The sequence below is a fragment of the Schistocerca gregaria genome, chromosome 9, assembly GCF_023897955.1.
Source record: "Schistocerca gregaria isolate iqSchGreg1 chromosome 9, iqSchGreg1.2, whole genome shotgun sequence".
NCBI classification, from domain to species: Eukaryota; Metazoa; Arthropoda; class Insecta; order Orthoptera; family Acrididae; genus Schistocerca; species Schistocerca gregaria.
Window position 1 is genome coordinate 159,481,806 of NC_064928.1, and position 17,283 is coordinate 159,499,088.

At 41.4% G+C, this 17,283-nt stretch overlaps 1 protein-coding gene across 1 annotated transcript in view; it reads left to right on the forward strand.

The window, feature by feature from the left end:
- LOC126292175 (nuclear RNA export factor 1-like) overlaps positions 1-17,283 on the forward strand; it is a 125,695-nt gene that overhangs the window by 9,961 nt on the left and 98,451 nt on the right. The window contains exons 2-4 of the mRNA XM_049986015.1: positions 2,931-3,130; positions 14,049-14,132; positions 15,032-15,136. Of these exons, the coding sequence (XP_049841972.1) occupies positions 2,931-3,130; positions 14,049-14,132; positions 15,032-15,136 (389 nt within the window). The remainder of the gene's footprint in view (positions 1-2,930; positions 3,131-14,048; positions 14,133-15,031; positions 15,137-17,283) is intronic.

Consider the following 17,283-nt stretch of genomic DNA (forward strand, 5'->3'; position numbering starts at 1 on the left):
CATCCAGTAACTGGTTTTCACTTTTTCCCATGTGATCCAGTGACTGGTTTTCAATGTTTCCTACATTATCTTGATTGTGTTACCCAGGCCTTCGAGCATCAGGTCCTCAGATTCTGCGAGACCACATTGGAAGAATCTGTGCCACATGACTACTGTGTCATATGATGTTTCACTGTTGCCTTACACCAGCTCAGCATGGACTGTACAGCATTGTTCTCCTTCAGGTGCAGAAAACAAGTTGCTGCGCACTACTCCACTGCCTGCACAATTTTGTTGTGCTGTTGCATTGGGATTGCATTGTGTATCAGTTTCCTGTGAGGGCTACATACTTGGTCCAGTGATCCTCCAGATTTTTCATCCCATCAGAAAAAAGCTTCTGTCAAACTCTGCAAAATACTTATTGATTGCAACTATCACTTCTCGTTTGATGGAAATTTCTTCCCAGCAAGCCAAAGTTTCAAGTTAGGGAACATTAAGAAGTCACTTGGTGCTAAGTCTTGTGAAGAGGGTTGATGAGGAACCAACTGAAAGTCCTATTAGTGCACTTTTGCCATTGTTATCAATGGTGTGTGGGCTGGAGTATTATCCTGGTGAAAGAGCAATTTTATTTATTTATTTATTTATTTCCCCCCCCCCCCCCCCCCCCCAGTCTCATTTTCAGTTAACCCAAGTTTCAAATGATCCAATGGTGAAGCATAACAGGGTTCAGTTACAATTCTGCCTTTTTCCAACTAATCTATGACAACCCCAGTGGCCCTCACCTTACCAGCTAACAAAATGGTCTTTGCCTTCTTCAGTTCTCTTCCACCAGCCTTTGCTCATTGTTTTGGCTGCCGATTTGACTCCTGGTTTGAAATGATGGATCCAAGGTTCATAAGTGGTCACAAATCGGTGGAAAAAGTCTTACGGATTGTGATTAAATGTTACCATACAATAGTTGAAATGTCGTTCTGAGCGTACTTTTGGTCAACTGTGAGCGAATGTGGCACCCACCTCGCACACAGCTTCTTTGTAGCCATTCTCTGAGTGGTATGTTATGTATTTGTTCAGTTGAGATACCTACAGTCTCGGCACTCTTACAAAGGTTTATACGGCAGTCTTGCATTACTGTATCGTGGATTTTGTCAGTGCTTTCCTTTGTGGTGACCTCATTTTGATGCCCATGCTTCATTTAAATTCATTGATCCAGAAGTAAATAGTCTTCAATGATAATGCAGATTCTGCTTGAACGTCATCCAGTTCTGTTCCGATTTGTGTGCCCATCCAGTCCTTCAAATGAAAATGTTCAATAACAACACGAAACTTGGTTTTCCCCATTTTCAATCACAGTCAACACACTGACCAATTCAGATGGCTGTCAACAATGAACTGTTCTCTGTAGGTTGTTGATACTTTTATATGCTCTTTGGAATAATTAATTGTATTAACAAGTATAAAAACACATGGGCATGAGAACACAACTGAAGAGGATTACATTACCACAGACTCTGCAAGAGAGAGCACATTAGAAACACCTGGTGCAGCACTGTGACATCATTGCAAAGGAGAGGTAGTGATATTCTGCTAAAGGGGCAACGTGGAGTAACTACTTCAAAAAACGACGCAAGAATGCCTTTCGGACTGCGAACCTTGTAGAAAAGAGCACACTTGAGCTCTGAAACTAAACATTGGTCCAGTAGAGAACACTGACAGGCTTGAAAAGCCCCCCTAAGGGGAGGGGGGGGGGGGGGAGATTAGGTCAATGACCACTTTCTTCTTCCTGCCTCTCGAAGTCAGAGTAGGTCATTCCAACTTTACCAGCAACACCAGTGGAAGGCCAGCCCCGTTAGCTGCAGAATGACCGTGTGATAGATGAACTGCAGATAGCTGCTGCCCGTTTGGAGTCCGCTTCTAACAGCCAGCATCTGTCCTGTTGTGATGCGAACTTCAGTTTTGCAAGCTGTCATTTCTGTCAGTTACAGTGGTGACTGACTTAAGGTGAGGGTCGGGCAAATCTTCCGTAGACATAGAACTGACACCTCTGACTGCAAGCTGCTCGACTTGAGAGCAGGGAGCCCATTGACGCCACTCCTTGGCAGAGCATTTGCTGCTTTACCGACTGTACAGTCGGGCCTCTCCTCGAGATGTCCTCCGTGTCGCTGTCGGGACTTCTATCCTCTCACCGTCAGGACAATCGCTGCTATGGGTATGCAGATTTTTGGGGCCGAGCCTAACCACAGTTATGCTTGACGAGAGTGCTGGGGCTTAGGGAGTTGTCTGGTCACACAGGAACGTGCCACTGTGCCTTGTACGAGGCAGCAGAACTGACCCTGGGCAACACTGGTTCCGTTAACCGCAGATTCCATAACAGGTTGTGACGTGCCATTGGGCGTGTTCCCACATTGGAACATTGTGCTTCTGCCGCTGAGCAGTGGAGGAGCAGACTGATTCACTGTAAAACTCTCATCATTAAGTGGATGTTAATTGAATATCGTCTCGTTGACACGTCAGGGGTCACACGGGTCCTTGCCGCCACCTCGTCTGTAGAGACAATAGTTACGCCTCTGTCTGTTATGCTTTTGAGTACATCTTTCTCGCAGCAGCTGACTGCGGCCTTGCATTATGTGTGCTGTGGCATGAAACAATGTTTGGTGCACCTCTATGACTGAGCCTAGAGTTTCTCTTATTTGAGAATGTCACGTCTTGGCTTTTCACATGTGAATACTACACTCATTCTTTCTTAAGCCTGTAAGCTCTCTAATGGGATTGTCATCTGTAGAATATTAAACTTTGATCTTACTTCCTGCCTTCCTTATCATCTCCATTTAGTTCCTCTGATTATGTGTAACTTTAAGACATTAGTGTGTGCCTCTGGGAACATCTTTTATATGAATTACATTTAATTGGCAAGAACCAACTATATTACTAAATGTTGCATTTTTTACTTCTAGAAAGTACAGCAGCTCCAGAAAAAGTAATACAGGAGGACCTTACTGATGAAGTGAGTGAAGTGGACTTTACGAACGAAGTGACAGAGGTGGAAGATACGAATGATGAGATAGACGTTCTCGGTAAAAATGCTGTCCGCTTACTAGCTGCACATCCTAATATTCTGTCAAATGCAACACCTGACATCTGGCATAAAATTACAGTAAGTACCATACTTGTGTATCATACTGCGTACAGAGTGACTTTCAAAGTCGACAAATAAAGTAATGAGATTGATAGTGCAAAGTTTCACAGTAGCAGCAACGGCCCTTCTAAAATTCCAAACATCTGACTGTTGGGCTTATACTGTAATGAAACAAAATATTTCCTTTTCTATAACAATCATAAAATATCTTGAGATGAAATGGACTAAATCTTCTACATTGAAAATTGTAGAAGTCAGTTACGGTCATGACGTATTTGACTCTTACTGACTTGCAGTAAACTTCAGGTACTGATAATACTTGTAATGGCACTGACAGTGCCAGGTAGCATTGAACCTGTCAGAGGGTGGGGAGATCGGGAGTAGACCGGTCAGCGTGGCCAGTTGACCCCCTCATCTCGAGCGCATCGGTTCTCTAGCAGGAGCCGCAGTGAGCCCAGCCTCACTCGGGTCGGATCTAGTAGATTTATTTTTCCGATACAGATTATATTGGATATATCCAATCCGGCAGGTGCAGGGGGAGGGGGTGTGAAAACAGGAATCCTCGGCGGAAGTGTTCTATCGATATCAAAAACGGTGCAGTCCGGCTTGCAGCAGTTCGTGTTTGCCAGCCGAGTGCAGGGCGGGGCTGACGTGCACCGAGTCAGTGTTGGCCACAAAGTCCGGCCTCACTTTAGAGTGGCGACCTAATGATACTACCAGTCTGTCCAGCAGTGGCTTGGAGTGAGGGAAGTCTCATTCGGGGAAGGAACCCTGGCCTGCAGTGTTTGCTGTATGGCTCCTGACGACAATACTTCGTGAGTGAGCCGATCGCTAGAAGCATCCCAATTTCACCGTAGGCCAGTCCGAGCTAATGCCGGACGGTTTTACCGGTGGTTGAGTAGGTCAACAGATGTCGGTGACTGCACCAGTATGTTGGCAGTAGAATGACTGCTTTTCTTGGTCATGTGGGGTAGGCTGCTCCACTGTGGCCGCTGACCCGATGCCCTCTGCCAGCTGGTTGTCCAGTGCTTAAACGCTGCAGTCGAAGTACGGTTGCCTCAATCATCACGTAGTTCCCCTGTTGCTGTACTGCACACATGTTCATATTTTAGGAACTTTGCCAGACGCCGATCTGACGATCGTACCGACATACTGACACTGATCGTGATGGCGAAATGCTGCGACCACTTGGCGCAGTTACAGTAGCGGTGGCTTGCACTGACTAGCACTGCTGCAGACTGATGGTGCATCAGTGATGGGGTACTAAATGCGATATTGACTACACTGCATGTGATGCTGCTTTCACGTTTCTCTTCTGGACGTAATAGACACTGGCAGAAGATCGTAGCAGTGGTGGCCAAACGGGATTATACGAGGAGTGGAGAAACGCTGTTGATATTCGTGTACTGTGTTGTCATTCGTCTACTCACATTCCCTATTACTTTGTTATCCTAAAGTTAGGTTATTATTAAGATGCAAATCATTGGATCACTTGGAAATCTTATCGAGAGCTGACTTAATATTTGTGCAGCTATTTTTGAAACCGAGCTTATTTAGGCATTTGTAATGTGTCGGATTTTCAGTAATTGTACGACTCCAGAATGAGATTTTCACTCTGCAGCGGAGTGTGCACTGATATGAAACTTCCTGGCAGATTAAAACTGTGTGCCGGATCGAGACTCGAACTCGCAACCTTTGTCTTTTGCGGGCAAGTGCTCTACCTCTGAGCTACCCAAGCACGACTCACGCCCCGTACTCACAGCTTTACTTCTGCCAGTACCTCCTCTCCTACCTTCCAAGCTTTACAGAAGCTCCCAAGTTCGAGTCTCGGTCCGGCACACCGTTTTAATCTGCCAGGAAGTTTCAATTGTACGACTGTTTAAATTACGTAATCTAATAAGATGCAATCTCGAACGCTGGTGCACAGCCATCAGTCAGGTATCGGAAGTCGTTTTGTGTCTGAGGTTGTGATGTTCAAACTTAATACTGCTGTAAAGTTCACTGTTTCATTACTAAGGAAGTCTCATTGTGTCAGTGGCTCTCATAGGTCACAGTACTGGTTTTTATGTACAACAAAATCAGTGTTCAGTGACCTTTACATTTTATTGGTATTCATTCAAGATAGAGCACGTCAGTGAATGATAGTTCAAAACCTGGCACATTTGAACTCTCATTGTGCTTACAAAAATATTAATTTGTGTGTCAAGAGACATCAGAAAGGCTTCCACCAAGCACTAGTAGGTTGCGGTTCTGTGACTGTTATTCGTAGTCCAGAATGCTACATGCCACTTGCTTACAAAGCATTGTCACTAATAAGTAGTATCCTAATTAGCTGGAGCAGAATTTAAGCAGTATTCATTGCTATGTTTTTATAAAAACGAAGAAATACTTAAATTAAAAGTTATTGCACAGTACATAAAATCTAAGACAATTGAAAACCCCGTCTGTGAACAGTGGTAAGGGATGAGTCAGTTGTTTTGAGAAGTTATGCATAAGCTTTCAATAAAATATCATAAGTGAGATATTTCAAGTACATCCATTGTGATTTCTTTTTATTCAGGCACGCCATTGTTTTCATATATTTCTAGTGTAATAATATCTATTAAAGCTGCAAATTCTGTGCCGAATTTCATTCTTAAAAATATGACGATGGGCACTTAACAATGTTGACTTGTAAACTGAATGCACTCAGCACAGGACTTACACATATACTTTCCAGGCGAGTTAATGAAACTTTAATGTGAAACCTCTCAAAAATAAAAATTTTAAAGGTAAAAATTGTTTCTATTACGAAGTATTGCATTAGCAATTTTTGAAATAATGAATTATAATAACCTCAAAATTTAATCTGTGATTCATCACAATATAAAAGTCATTTTATTGTCACCTGCTACAGAGAGCAAACAATGTTAAGGGTGCCCATTAGCCTTTTTTGGCATCACGCTGTCACATAAATTCATGTAAATTGTGGTAAGGAGCACAACGTAACATTATTTCCTTGCAGAATCAATTAATGTACTCACATTGACATAATTATCAACAAGTGGTGGAGCGAATTTACATTTGGGAACATATTCAGGACCCTTATCTAACAAGGAGAGGTCCCCAGCAGTGGGATTGACTTTGTAAAACCATCTATACAGTGACGTCATTGAAGGTCCAAGGTATAACATCCTGCAACCATTCATCCTGGGGGCCCTTGTCTGTGGATATTAAAAATTTCATTGGTGCTCTACAGCTTTAAATGAGGAATGTTCTTTTGGCTGGTTGCATAGTGTAATGGTAAAGATACTCTCTTCATGTGCAAAAGGCTGTATGTTCAGATCTCGTTAAGTTGTGTTGGATCTTATTTAAGTTTACCTATAGGAGTGTATGTTTTATTTTTTCTGTCTATATTTATCCATTCATTTACCTAAGTAGTTTACAGTTAAGATTAAAACTGAGAATGCCAGCAGCAATCTAGTCCCTGGAGCTAGTGAGAAAAAATGAAAACATTAATTTTCTTATGTATGTAAAAACTACTATCAGATGTTCATCGATCTTGTGCTGTCTGTGTTTTCCCATCCGTAAGAGAGGGAGGATGTGGATTTCTATTGAGTTCACTAATAACATGAAATATAGTAATTCTTAAAGCATGAAGTCAATTTCACTTACTAGTTTCTTATTTCACCTGACCTATCTATCTGAATTACTGGAAGCAGAGCAAACTGGACACTGTAACATTGTCTTCAAAGAAGAAAAGGTGGTAAATAACTTCAGGGCTCGAAGAACTATCATCTAATAATCCAATATTATATGTTACAGATTTTTATGTATGTGAAAAATCAGAAGCCTGCCTGACTGAAGTGTGTGTTGCTGTGGGTAAATTTGCTGAGTCTTGCACACCCCAGTGAACTCACTATTGTTGCACTCTTTGTGAAGTGCCAGCACATTTCCAGCATAATTATTATTCTTAAGACTATTAAGTTAACAGTAGAAAGTGCTTTGAATTGGTTTAAATCTCTGTAAAAATGGCCTTGGTAATTATTTTTATTCAATTAATTGTTTTAAATGTATTTTTTTAAATTTCTGTTTCTTTGGCACAACATTTTAATCATTCTATTAGCTTTTCAATTTGCTCACACTTTTCTTTGCATCATTATTCTTCCACTTGGAATCTTTGTTCATGTGATTTTGAATAATTTTATCTATTAACATTGATTTAATTTCTACATTTTATCATCCTATATTTTCATTCATGTTGTTGCATTCATTATATCTACTCCTCAGTTTGCTTGAATTTCATTTAATTTGCAATTCCTTCTTTTGTTTAAACCTTCATCTGTGTCATTTTGTTGATAGTGCTACAAGAATTTGTTTTAAATTTGTTATGTCAAAGTGCCTTTAAAAAAATGTACATCTCTTAGTTCATTTTTGACACCATTGCACAACTTCTCATTTTTGACTGTGAATGCAATGCTGATTTTTATTGGACTTCCTCTTCAGGTGCAGGCAGCTACAGTGAAATGACATTAGCAAAATGTGCGGAAGGAAATGAAAACTTTCGTGGTTTTTCACTAATAAGAATCCTCACGCTTCATATTCTCATAAAAATTATTATTCAGATAATAAAATGTCTACTACTCACTTCTCACAAAAATACGTCTTCTCCCTACAAGAACTAAAGACAGTCTATTAAATAATTGACAAAAAAATTGAATGAAATTTCCATTATTTGTCATTCGCCTTCCGGCGTAGCGAAATACATCTTTTCCGACGCTTACAGTAGTCGCGCTAGTGTTTATTATCATTGGTTTTTAACTTTTGTCATAGCCTGTTGGGGCTTTTCCTTATGTATCTATACAGCCATTGGCCCCAAAACCTTGCCCATCACAACAGTCTTTTATGTGTGTGTGCTGCCGCTGCTTGGTGAGTAGATTCTTTATCTATCCAATTAAATAATTTACCAAACGAGAAAGCGCTTGTCGATAGACACAATAAAAAAACACACAAACACACACACAAATTTCACGGGCACTAAAGACTACACTGTTGAGCGCCCCTATCCACCATATCCATCCATCCATCCACACAAATTTCAAGCCTTCGTAACCCAAGGTTGCTTCATCAGGAAAGGGGGAAGGAGTGGGAAAGACGAAAGGATGTGGGTTTTACGGGAGAGGGTAAGGAGTCATTCCAATCCTGGGAGCGGAAAGACTTACCTTTGGGGGAAGAAAGGACAGGTGTACACTAGCGCGCACTCGCACACACATATCCATCTGCACATATACAGACACAGGCAGACATGTGTAAATTCAAAGAGGTTGGGCAGAGATGTCAGCCAAGGCGGAAGTACAGAGGCAAAGATGTTGTTGAATGACAGGTGATGTACGAGGGTCAGCAACTTGAAATTAGCGGAGGTTGAGGCCTGGTGGGCAGCGGGAAGAGAGAGTATATTGAAGGGCGAGTTCCCATCTCCGGAGTTCTGATAAGTTGGTGTCAGTGGGAAGTATCCAGATAACCCGGACGATGTAACACTGTGCCAAGATGTGCTGACCGTGCACCAAGGCATGTTTGGCCACAGGGTGATCCTCATTACCAACAAACACCGTCTGCCTGTATCCGTTCATGCAAATGGGCAGTTTGTTGCTGGTCATTCCCTCATAAAAGGCTTCACAGTGTACGCATGTTGGTTGGTAAATCACATGGGTGCAATCACACGAGGCTCTGCCTTTGATCGTGTACACTTTCCGGGTTACAGGACTGGAGTAGGTGGTGGTGGGAGGGTGCATGGGACAGGTTTTACACTGGGGGCGGTTATAAGGGTAGGAACCAGTGGGTAGGGAAGGTGATTTGGGGATTTCATAGGGATGAACCAAGAGGTTATGAAGGTTAGGCGTATGGTGGAAAGACACTCTTAGTGGAGTGGGGTGGATTTCATGAAGGATGGATCTCATTTCAGGGCAGGATTTGAGGAAGTTGTATCCCTGCTGGAGAGCCACATTCAGTCTGATCCAGTCCCGGAAAGTATCCTGTCACAAGTGGCGCACTTTTGGGGTTCTTCTGTGGGAGGTTCTGGGGATGAGGAAGTGGCTCTGGTTATTTGCTTCTGTACCAGGTCGGGAGGGTAGTTGCAGGATGCGAAAGCTATCTTCAGGTTATTAGTGTAATGGTTCAGGGATTCCGGACTGGAGCAGATTCGTTTGCCACGAAGACCTAAGCTGTAGGGAAGGGACCATTTGATATGGAATGGGTGGTAGCTGTCATAATGGAGGTCTTATCTCAGCAACAGTACCTCCATTATTATTATGATTATGGAATATAAATGGAAAAAATGTCAAGATAATCATGGAATATGAATGAATTACACCATGTAACTCATTTTACATGCAGTAAGTCCTCACATTCGGGAGGACAAAGGTTCAAACCTGCATCCCGGCCATTACGTTTTCTGTGATTTACCTAAATCACTTCAGGCAAATGCCGGAATGATGCCTTTGAAAGGGTACGGCCGACTTCCTTCCGTAATCCGATAGGACCGATGACATCGTTGTTTGGCCCCTCCCTCAAATTAACCGATGTGTTTCTCATCGATTCTACATTGCCATTGCATACAGTGGACATCTTTAATACTGTAGTCTGAAGCGTAGCACTTTAAACCTCAGGCAGATGCACCGTTTTTCATAATGTTAGCGTACTTTACATGTGTACAAAGAATAGCGCACTTTGTTACGAAGGTAAACATGTACTACCAAAACCACTGTTTAGTTTAATTAAACAACTATAAAAGAGACATACATAATGTGACCTAAACCAGTGTTCAATTAAATAATAATGAAATAAACTTTCTTGTATGACTCTACTGCCACAGACAGGTGTTACCTCACAGTAATGATGGACTCAAAGCATTAAGCAGTGTAGTTGCTTCAGATCCCAGCCAACTGCTTATTAAATCTCTAATTATCTCGTGGACAACAGCGTTATTGTGAAATTGTGGTGCCAGCTTGTAATCTGGATCATTTTCTTGCACAGAACATAAATTTTTTGTCCCTTAGCTCGCTGTTTATTTTACACTGTTGCTGCTGCTAATGTCGATGTATGGCAACACAATTTATTACTGGGTAAGCTGAAGCAATAATGAAGAAATAAGTATGGGGTCGTAATCGTGAAACAACATTGTTATTTATGGGTGGCACCCTTTATACAGAGCTGTGCCCATTCAAGGCTTAAGACAGTAAATTTGACACTATAGCTCAATTTTCAGCAAATATTTGTAGTGAGATTGAAATTGTGAGATTGAAATTTTGTAATATGTGGTACTAGGAAATAAGATCAAATTCCTCTGGGAAATAAAAATCCTTTGGCAACGCTAATTATATCATGGCAACCAACAAAACATAAATTATTCCCTGAATAATAGATTTCAGGGAAACATAATCTTTGAAATAATTTTGGATATCTTGTTAGTAATCTATTGCATGCACCTCACAATTTTTGTTTTAAATTTAACAAGTATTATCATAGGTATTTAAAAATTCAGAAGCACAAATTTTCAGGACTATCTGTGTGGGGTTAAGAATCTCTATGGCACTAGGAGAAATTATTTTATATGAGGGGCGTTCAAACAGAAATGATCTGGAGGCATAATTACAGAAACTAGTACCTATATGTTAGACACATTGACCCTGGCTGTTGAGACACTTGTCCCACTGTGACACAAGGCGGTGAATGGCTGTCTCATAAAATTTCCAGGGCTGCGATGTTAACCAGTTCCATGCATACAGCTGGAGGAGGTGAATTATTTTCCCCTCAGAGCCATTTCAGGGGACTAAAAGTGGCATAATCACAGGGACAGAGGTCTGTACTGTGTGGAGGGTGACCAAAAACTTCCCACTTGAATTTCTGCAGGAGTGCTGCGACTGTGTTGGCTGTATGAGGCTTTGCATTGTCATGGAGCAGAATGACCCCACGGGTGACATTGCCTGGTCATTTTGACTTGATCGCTTGGCGAAGGGTGGTCAAGGTTTGCGAGTAACACTGGGTGTTCACTGTTGTCCCGTGCTTCAGGAAGTGAATCAGGAGGAGGCAATTTTGGTCGAAGAAGAACATCAGCATAACGTTTCCTGCACTTGTTTGGATGGCCTTGGCTTTTTTGGTGGTGGTGGCCACAGTTGCTTCCACTGGAGATTGTGTCATTTTGATTCTGGTTCAAAGTGATGACACCACGACTCATCTCCAGCTGCCACTCATGCCAGGAACGCATTCCCTTCCTGAGCATAGCACTGCAGATGAGCAAGACAAGGGCCATTCGACATGCTTTGTAGTGTGGTTGAAGGCCGTGGGGCACCCATTGCACACACACTTTGCGCATATGGAGTCACTCCTTCATAATGGTGTGATCCAACCACGACGACTATGGCTTTCACTGTCACTTGGTGGTCCTGGCTAATGAGTGCATCCACCAGCTGGTTGATGGTAATGCAGTGTGGTGCTCCAGACGGTGCATCATTGGCTAATGACACCTGTTCTTCCATGAAGCGCTTGTGCCATGCCTTGACCCTTGCAAGGGACATGCAGTGTTCGCTGTACACTTGTGACATTTGTTGGTGAATGTCCGTTGTTGCTACTCCTTCCACTGTCAGAAAACACACCACCTATTTACTCTTCATTTGACGAGTCCACGTCACTGTTTGCAATGCACTGGCAGTGTTGGACAATTGATGCATGCTGCTGCTAGCTCTGTATAGTCACATGACATGCACATGTGACTTCTAGCAACAGACTGTGAACTTCCATGCTCTGGTCAGAACCACACCTCGTTACACATGCCATGATATTACCCTCCTGTCACTGGTTTGCGCATTCCTAACTCCAGCTCGTTTCTTTTTGAATGCCCCTTATACTTTTCATTTCTTTTAAAACATGTTATATTAAAACAATTATTTACATTATTTTTCTACAGTTTCTGTATTTGTTTAAAAATTTGTCATAACATTCTAAAAGCTTTTGTGCTCATAAATCGTAGACATCTGCTGCCTGTGAGGATAACCAGGCTTTAATGCTTCTTTCACCTCGTCATCTGTTGTGAAGTGAGTGCCACCGAGAAACTCCTTTAGGTGAAAATTGGGTGGACAGTCAGTTCGTATCCAAAAGATCTGATCAGATTTTTACTGTGAATGGCATCTGGCATTGTTGTGCAGTAAAAAAACTCCAGCCACGTCACTTATCGTGTGCTGCACATTGAATTATAGTCAGGGTAGTGCAGTATGCAGCTGCATTTGTTGTTGTCCCATGCCGCATAAATTTGACTAACTAGACTTGTGTCCATCCTAAAACATGGTTGCCATAATCTTTTGTGTTGAGATTGTCTGTGTGGTCTCAACTTTGACTGGTGATACCTCTATAAGCCATTCTTTTGACTGACATTCGGGATCCGGGGTCATGTGAGAAAGCCACGTCTTGTTCCCTGTGACAGTGTTCTCTAAAATTTGATCACCATGCTAATGATATCGGCCCAAAAAATCAAGAGCACAAACTGTTGTTTCCATTTCTTGTTTCTTAATAGTATTTTTATTTATTACCGAGTCTGGAATTACCATTTTAAAATAAATATGTGTAATTGCAAAAGGGAACCAATAGTAACTGATTATGGTCCCATCCACAATTGTAACCGAATCCTGCCTTCCGTGGCTACCAGGTTTCAGTATATTGTGAATTTCTTCATAATACGCTATGTGAGCAAAAGTATCTGGACACCTGGCTGAAAATGACTTAAAAGTTCGTGGCGCCCTCCATCAATAATGCTGGAATTCAGTATGGTGTTGGCCCACCCTTAGCCTTGATGACAGCTTCCACTCTCGCAGACATATGTTCAATCAGCTGCTGGAAGGTTTTGTGGAGAATGGCAGCCCATTCTTCACGGAGTGCTGCACTGAGGAGATGTATTGATGTTGGTCGGTGAGGCGTGGCACGAAGTCAGCATTCCAAAACATTCCAAAGGTGCTCTATACGATGCAGGTCAGGACTCTGTGCAGCCCAGTCCATTACTGGGATATTGTTGTCATGTAACCACTCTGCCACAGACTGTGCATTATAAACAGGTGCTAAGTTGTGTTGAAAGATGCAGTTGTCATCTCTGAATTGCTCTTCAACAGTGGGATGCAAGAAGGTGCTTAAAACATCAGTGTACGCCTGTGCTGTGATAGTGCCACACAAAACAAGGGCTGCAAGCTCACTCCATGAAAAACACGACCACACCATAACCCCCCACCACCTGTGAATTTTACTGTTGGCATTACACATGCTGGCAGATTAAGTTCACCAGGCATCGCCATACCCACACGCTGCCATCAGATCCCGACATTGTGTATCGTGATTAGTCACTCCACACAAATTTTTTCCACTGTTCAACCATCTAATGTTAACGCTCCTTACACCAAGTGAGGCGTCGTTTGGTATTTACCAGCGTGATGTGTGGCTTTTGAGCAGCCACTCAACCATGAAATCCAAGTTTTCTCACCTCCTGCTTAACTGTCATAGTACTTGCAGTGGATCATGATGCAGTTTGGAATTCCTGTGTAATGGGCTGGATAGATGTCTGCCTATTACACATTATGACACTCCTCAACTGTCGGCAGTTTCTGTCAGTCAACAGACGAGGTCGGCCTGAACAGTGGACATAGGGATGTTTAGGAGTGTAGAAGTCTCGCGTGCAGACGTGTGACACCCAATCACCTGCCCACGTTCAAAGTCCATGAGTTAAGCGGAATGCCGCATGCTACTCTCTCATGATGTTTAAAGACTACTGAGGTCACTGATATGAAGTGCCTAGCAATAGGTGGCAGCACAATGCACTTAATATGAAAAATGTATGATTTTGGAGGTGTCCAGACACTTCTGATCACATAGTGTATATGTACACTTACATTTTCTAGTGATTGTTTCATTTTGTTTCCAGGTGAAACCAGCTGGGGGTGACAAAATAGCTATTCTCGATGCCATCAACAAGCAAATTTCTCCACTGGAGCTCATTCCGTATTTTGTAAGTTTGTAGTTGCAGGACAGTACTGTCTTTTCCACACAAACTTTTTAATGTTATGCTTAGCACATATCTTTAAGTGGTATACAGAAATGTTTGTACCATACATCCAGCCAGCAGTGTCTAATGCTTGTTGTCAGATGCTTTTTTCCAGTCCATTCATCATGTCTACATTCATGACCTTGATTTAAAAGTTTAAGACTAACTCATGAAAAGACAGCCATCCTGTATGCCAGTGCTGAATCACTTGTCTTATCGAGAGGACACAGAATATAGTTATGGAACTCAACCTGTCTGAAACTCCAGCAATTTTATTTGCTAGTAAAAGATTCTACCCATTTGTTACGAAAATTTCTTTGTCTTTTAATTGTAATCTAGATACAAATAGCATTTTCTTCATGAGCAAAGAATTTGAATATAACACTGGACTGTCACATAATTCAATACAGGCATGTAAGATACTTTTAGACCAAAAGTGTGGCATCTGGGCTACGCACAGTTCTAATTTGTAGTCTGCTGTTTAATAATAGAGGAGTTCTTGTGCAGACATTGCAGTAAGTCTGTTTCCTTACGAAATTTCTTTATTCAAAAGGAATAACAGCATCCATTCAGCAAACATTAGACAAGTGATCTACGTGCAGGGAACATGTGATTGCCTATCATTCAGAATGTTTCATTTCTTCCTCTATAACTAAAGACAGTCAGTGACAAATTGCATATTTTTAAGCCAGAGTAGAAGGCTCTTCAGTAGGCAAACTCTTTGTATTCTTTGCAGTAATATCTGGTGTTCTAACTGCATTTCACAGTAAAGTGGATAATATTTTGGATGTATTATTTTTATAATATATTGTGGAGTAGATAGTCTTGTCCTTCCGTAATGTTAGTACCTCTTATTTTTACAGTTTTGCATGGAGGGTGGACATATAACATTCCTAGTGAATAACTGCAGTGCTGCACTGGCAGCATTGTTCAAACGGAACCTCACAGTGCCATTTTATCCTTTTAAGGTAAGTTTTTCATGGCTTTTGGTATACTGTTAGTGTGTAAAACTGGTAGTGGATTCTTTGTATAAATTGCTCTTAGTGAATTTAAGCTTTGAAAAAATTGCAAGTTGCCTGTAAAATACCAGCATTGTCTCGACTGGAAATGCTACTGCTTAAATGTAATCAGTGTTTGACAGTTTAAAAAATTCTGTTGGTTAATTTTGATAGTTATGCCAATGTATAAAAAGCAGTCAGTGCATGCTAGTCCACGATATAAATTCCTGGTATGGATTACAGGAAACTTTTGAAAGCCTACCATATGAACCTATCATCTCACCTAGTAATCCATTTTGCTCTAAATCTTCCTCATCAAAAGGGTGGTGCAGAGGGCAGACACTTGGACCTGCATACCGAACAGTGGTGGTTCAAATCCCGATCCATCCATCCAAATTTAAACGTACTCTGTTTTCCCCAAGTCAGTTCAGGCAAATGCTGCCAGGACACAGCTAGTTTTGTTTGCCATATTTCCCAATCCGAGCTTGCACTTAGTCTATAATGATCCTATTCTCAACATGTCACTAAAACTTGATCTTCTTGAGGTTCCTCACAGTGGTCCTCTAGCCCAGGGATTCTCAAACTTTGTTGTTGGTGACTCCTCCTTACAGGTACATTTCTTCAGGAGCCCCAGTCGCTGTCGCAAATATAATTAGTACTATCGACATATAGGAACAATGGCTATTATAGTTTTTACACACATTTTTCCACACAGGCACTGCACTACCAGCCCTTCTCGCTGAAACTTTATTGTGTAAATTCTTACGCATAAACAATATTTGAGGAAAAAACACTTGAACTGGTTGATATGAACTGTGGTTAAGATGGTGTATTAAAGCACCCACAGCGGAAACAAAGAAAAAAAACGCAATAGGTAATTTGCACGCTAAAACACTGTAGAAGCACTGGCCTTTGTTGTATAGAATTCTGTATATGCACACGCTGAAGCACTGTGGAAACACTAGCCTGTATTGTATAGAATTCTGTGTATTGTGTACTAAAATGTTATCTGAGTAACTTGCTGGACCACTGAATACGAGGAGTCACAAAATGTTACTAACCGTTTGTATACTGCTTCTGTAAATGTCAGTACAGTTAGTCTGTAGATCAACAGTTGGAACTTAGTAGAGTTCCTCCAATATGCCAGCAATGAAACATTGGTCAAAATGGAAATAACAGATTTGCCAGGTGCCACAACAAAACAGATGAGATCATTTATCACTACTGGTGGCAGTGTCCAGCGGAGGAGCCCCTGATTTCAAAATACAGTATATATCGAAAACTAAGATTGATAGGCAAATGCAATAAATGGTATGAAAGCTGTAAGAATTTTATAAAGACACTTCAAGATAGTTGGAAAAGTTGCTAATAGGTGGTACTGTGATGACAGTATGTGCGCCTACACATACGGTACCTCATGTGAGAGTGATCAGTTACACCGTTGAAACCAGAAAGGAGCTTAGTGTACTAAAGGAAGAGGTCGAAATCACGTATTCCATTGAACAATGTGTTTTTCTGGTACTGGAATACCACTGGTTAGAATACAGTCTTACAGCAAGGAGGCACAGCTTACTATTCCAAAAGGACTGAATATGAGAATCATTCGCAGGCTCTTCACCAAATTCCAATAGACAGGCAGCATGGCTGATGATGTAAGGGGGAATGTTGGCCCCAGGCAAACTTGGGTTACCCCTGAAAATGTCGCCACAGTTTCTGGAATTATTTGTAAAACTCCAAGGAAATACTTATGAAGAATTAGAGTGGAGACGAGTTTGAAGGGTTTGAGCATGCAGAAACTACAGAGAGAGCCTATACATTTCTGTTCAAAATCAAAAATTGTTTGACAAAGGGCTGACTTTGCAAACCAGATTCTCACAGTGATTAATTATGAAGGATTTGATGTTGGCTGCATCTAGTTCACAGATAGAGCACACTTCTATCTGAATGAATAGAAAAAAAGAGGAGATTTTGGGGTTTAAAAAATCCTCATTTGTCTGAAGCAAAACCACTGTATTTTCCTAAATTTACTGTTTAGGCTGCAGTATGCAGCAGTAGCATTATTTAACGTTTTCTAACATGAGAAACAATCACTAGTGAATATAATAATATTATAAAAG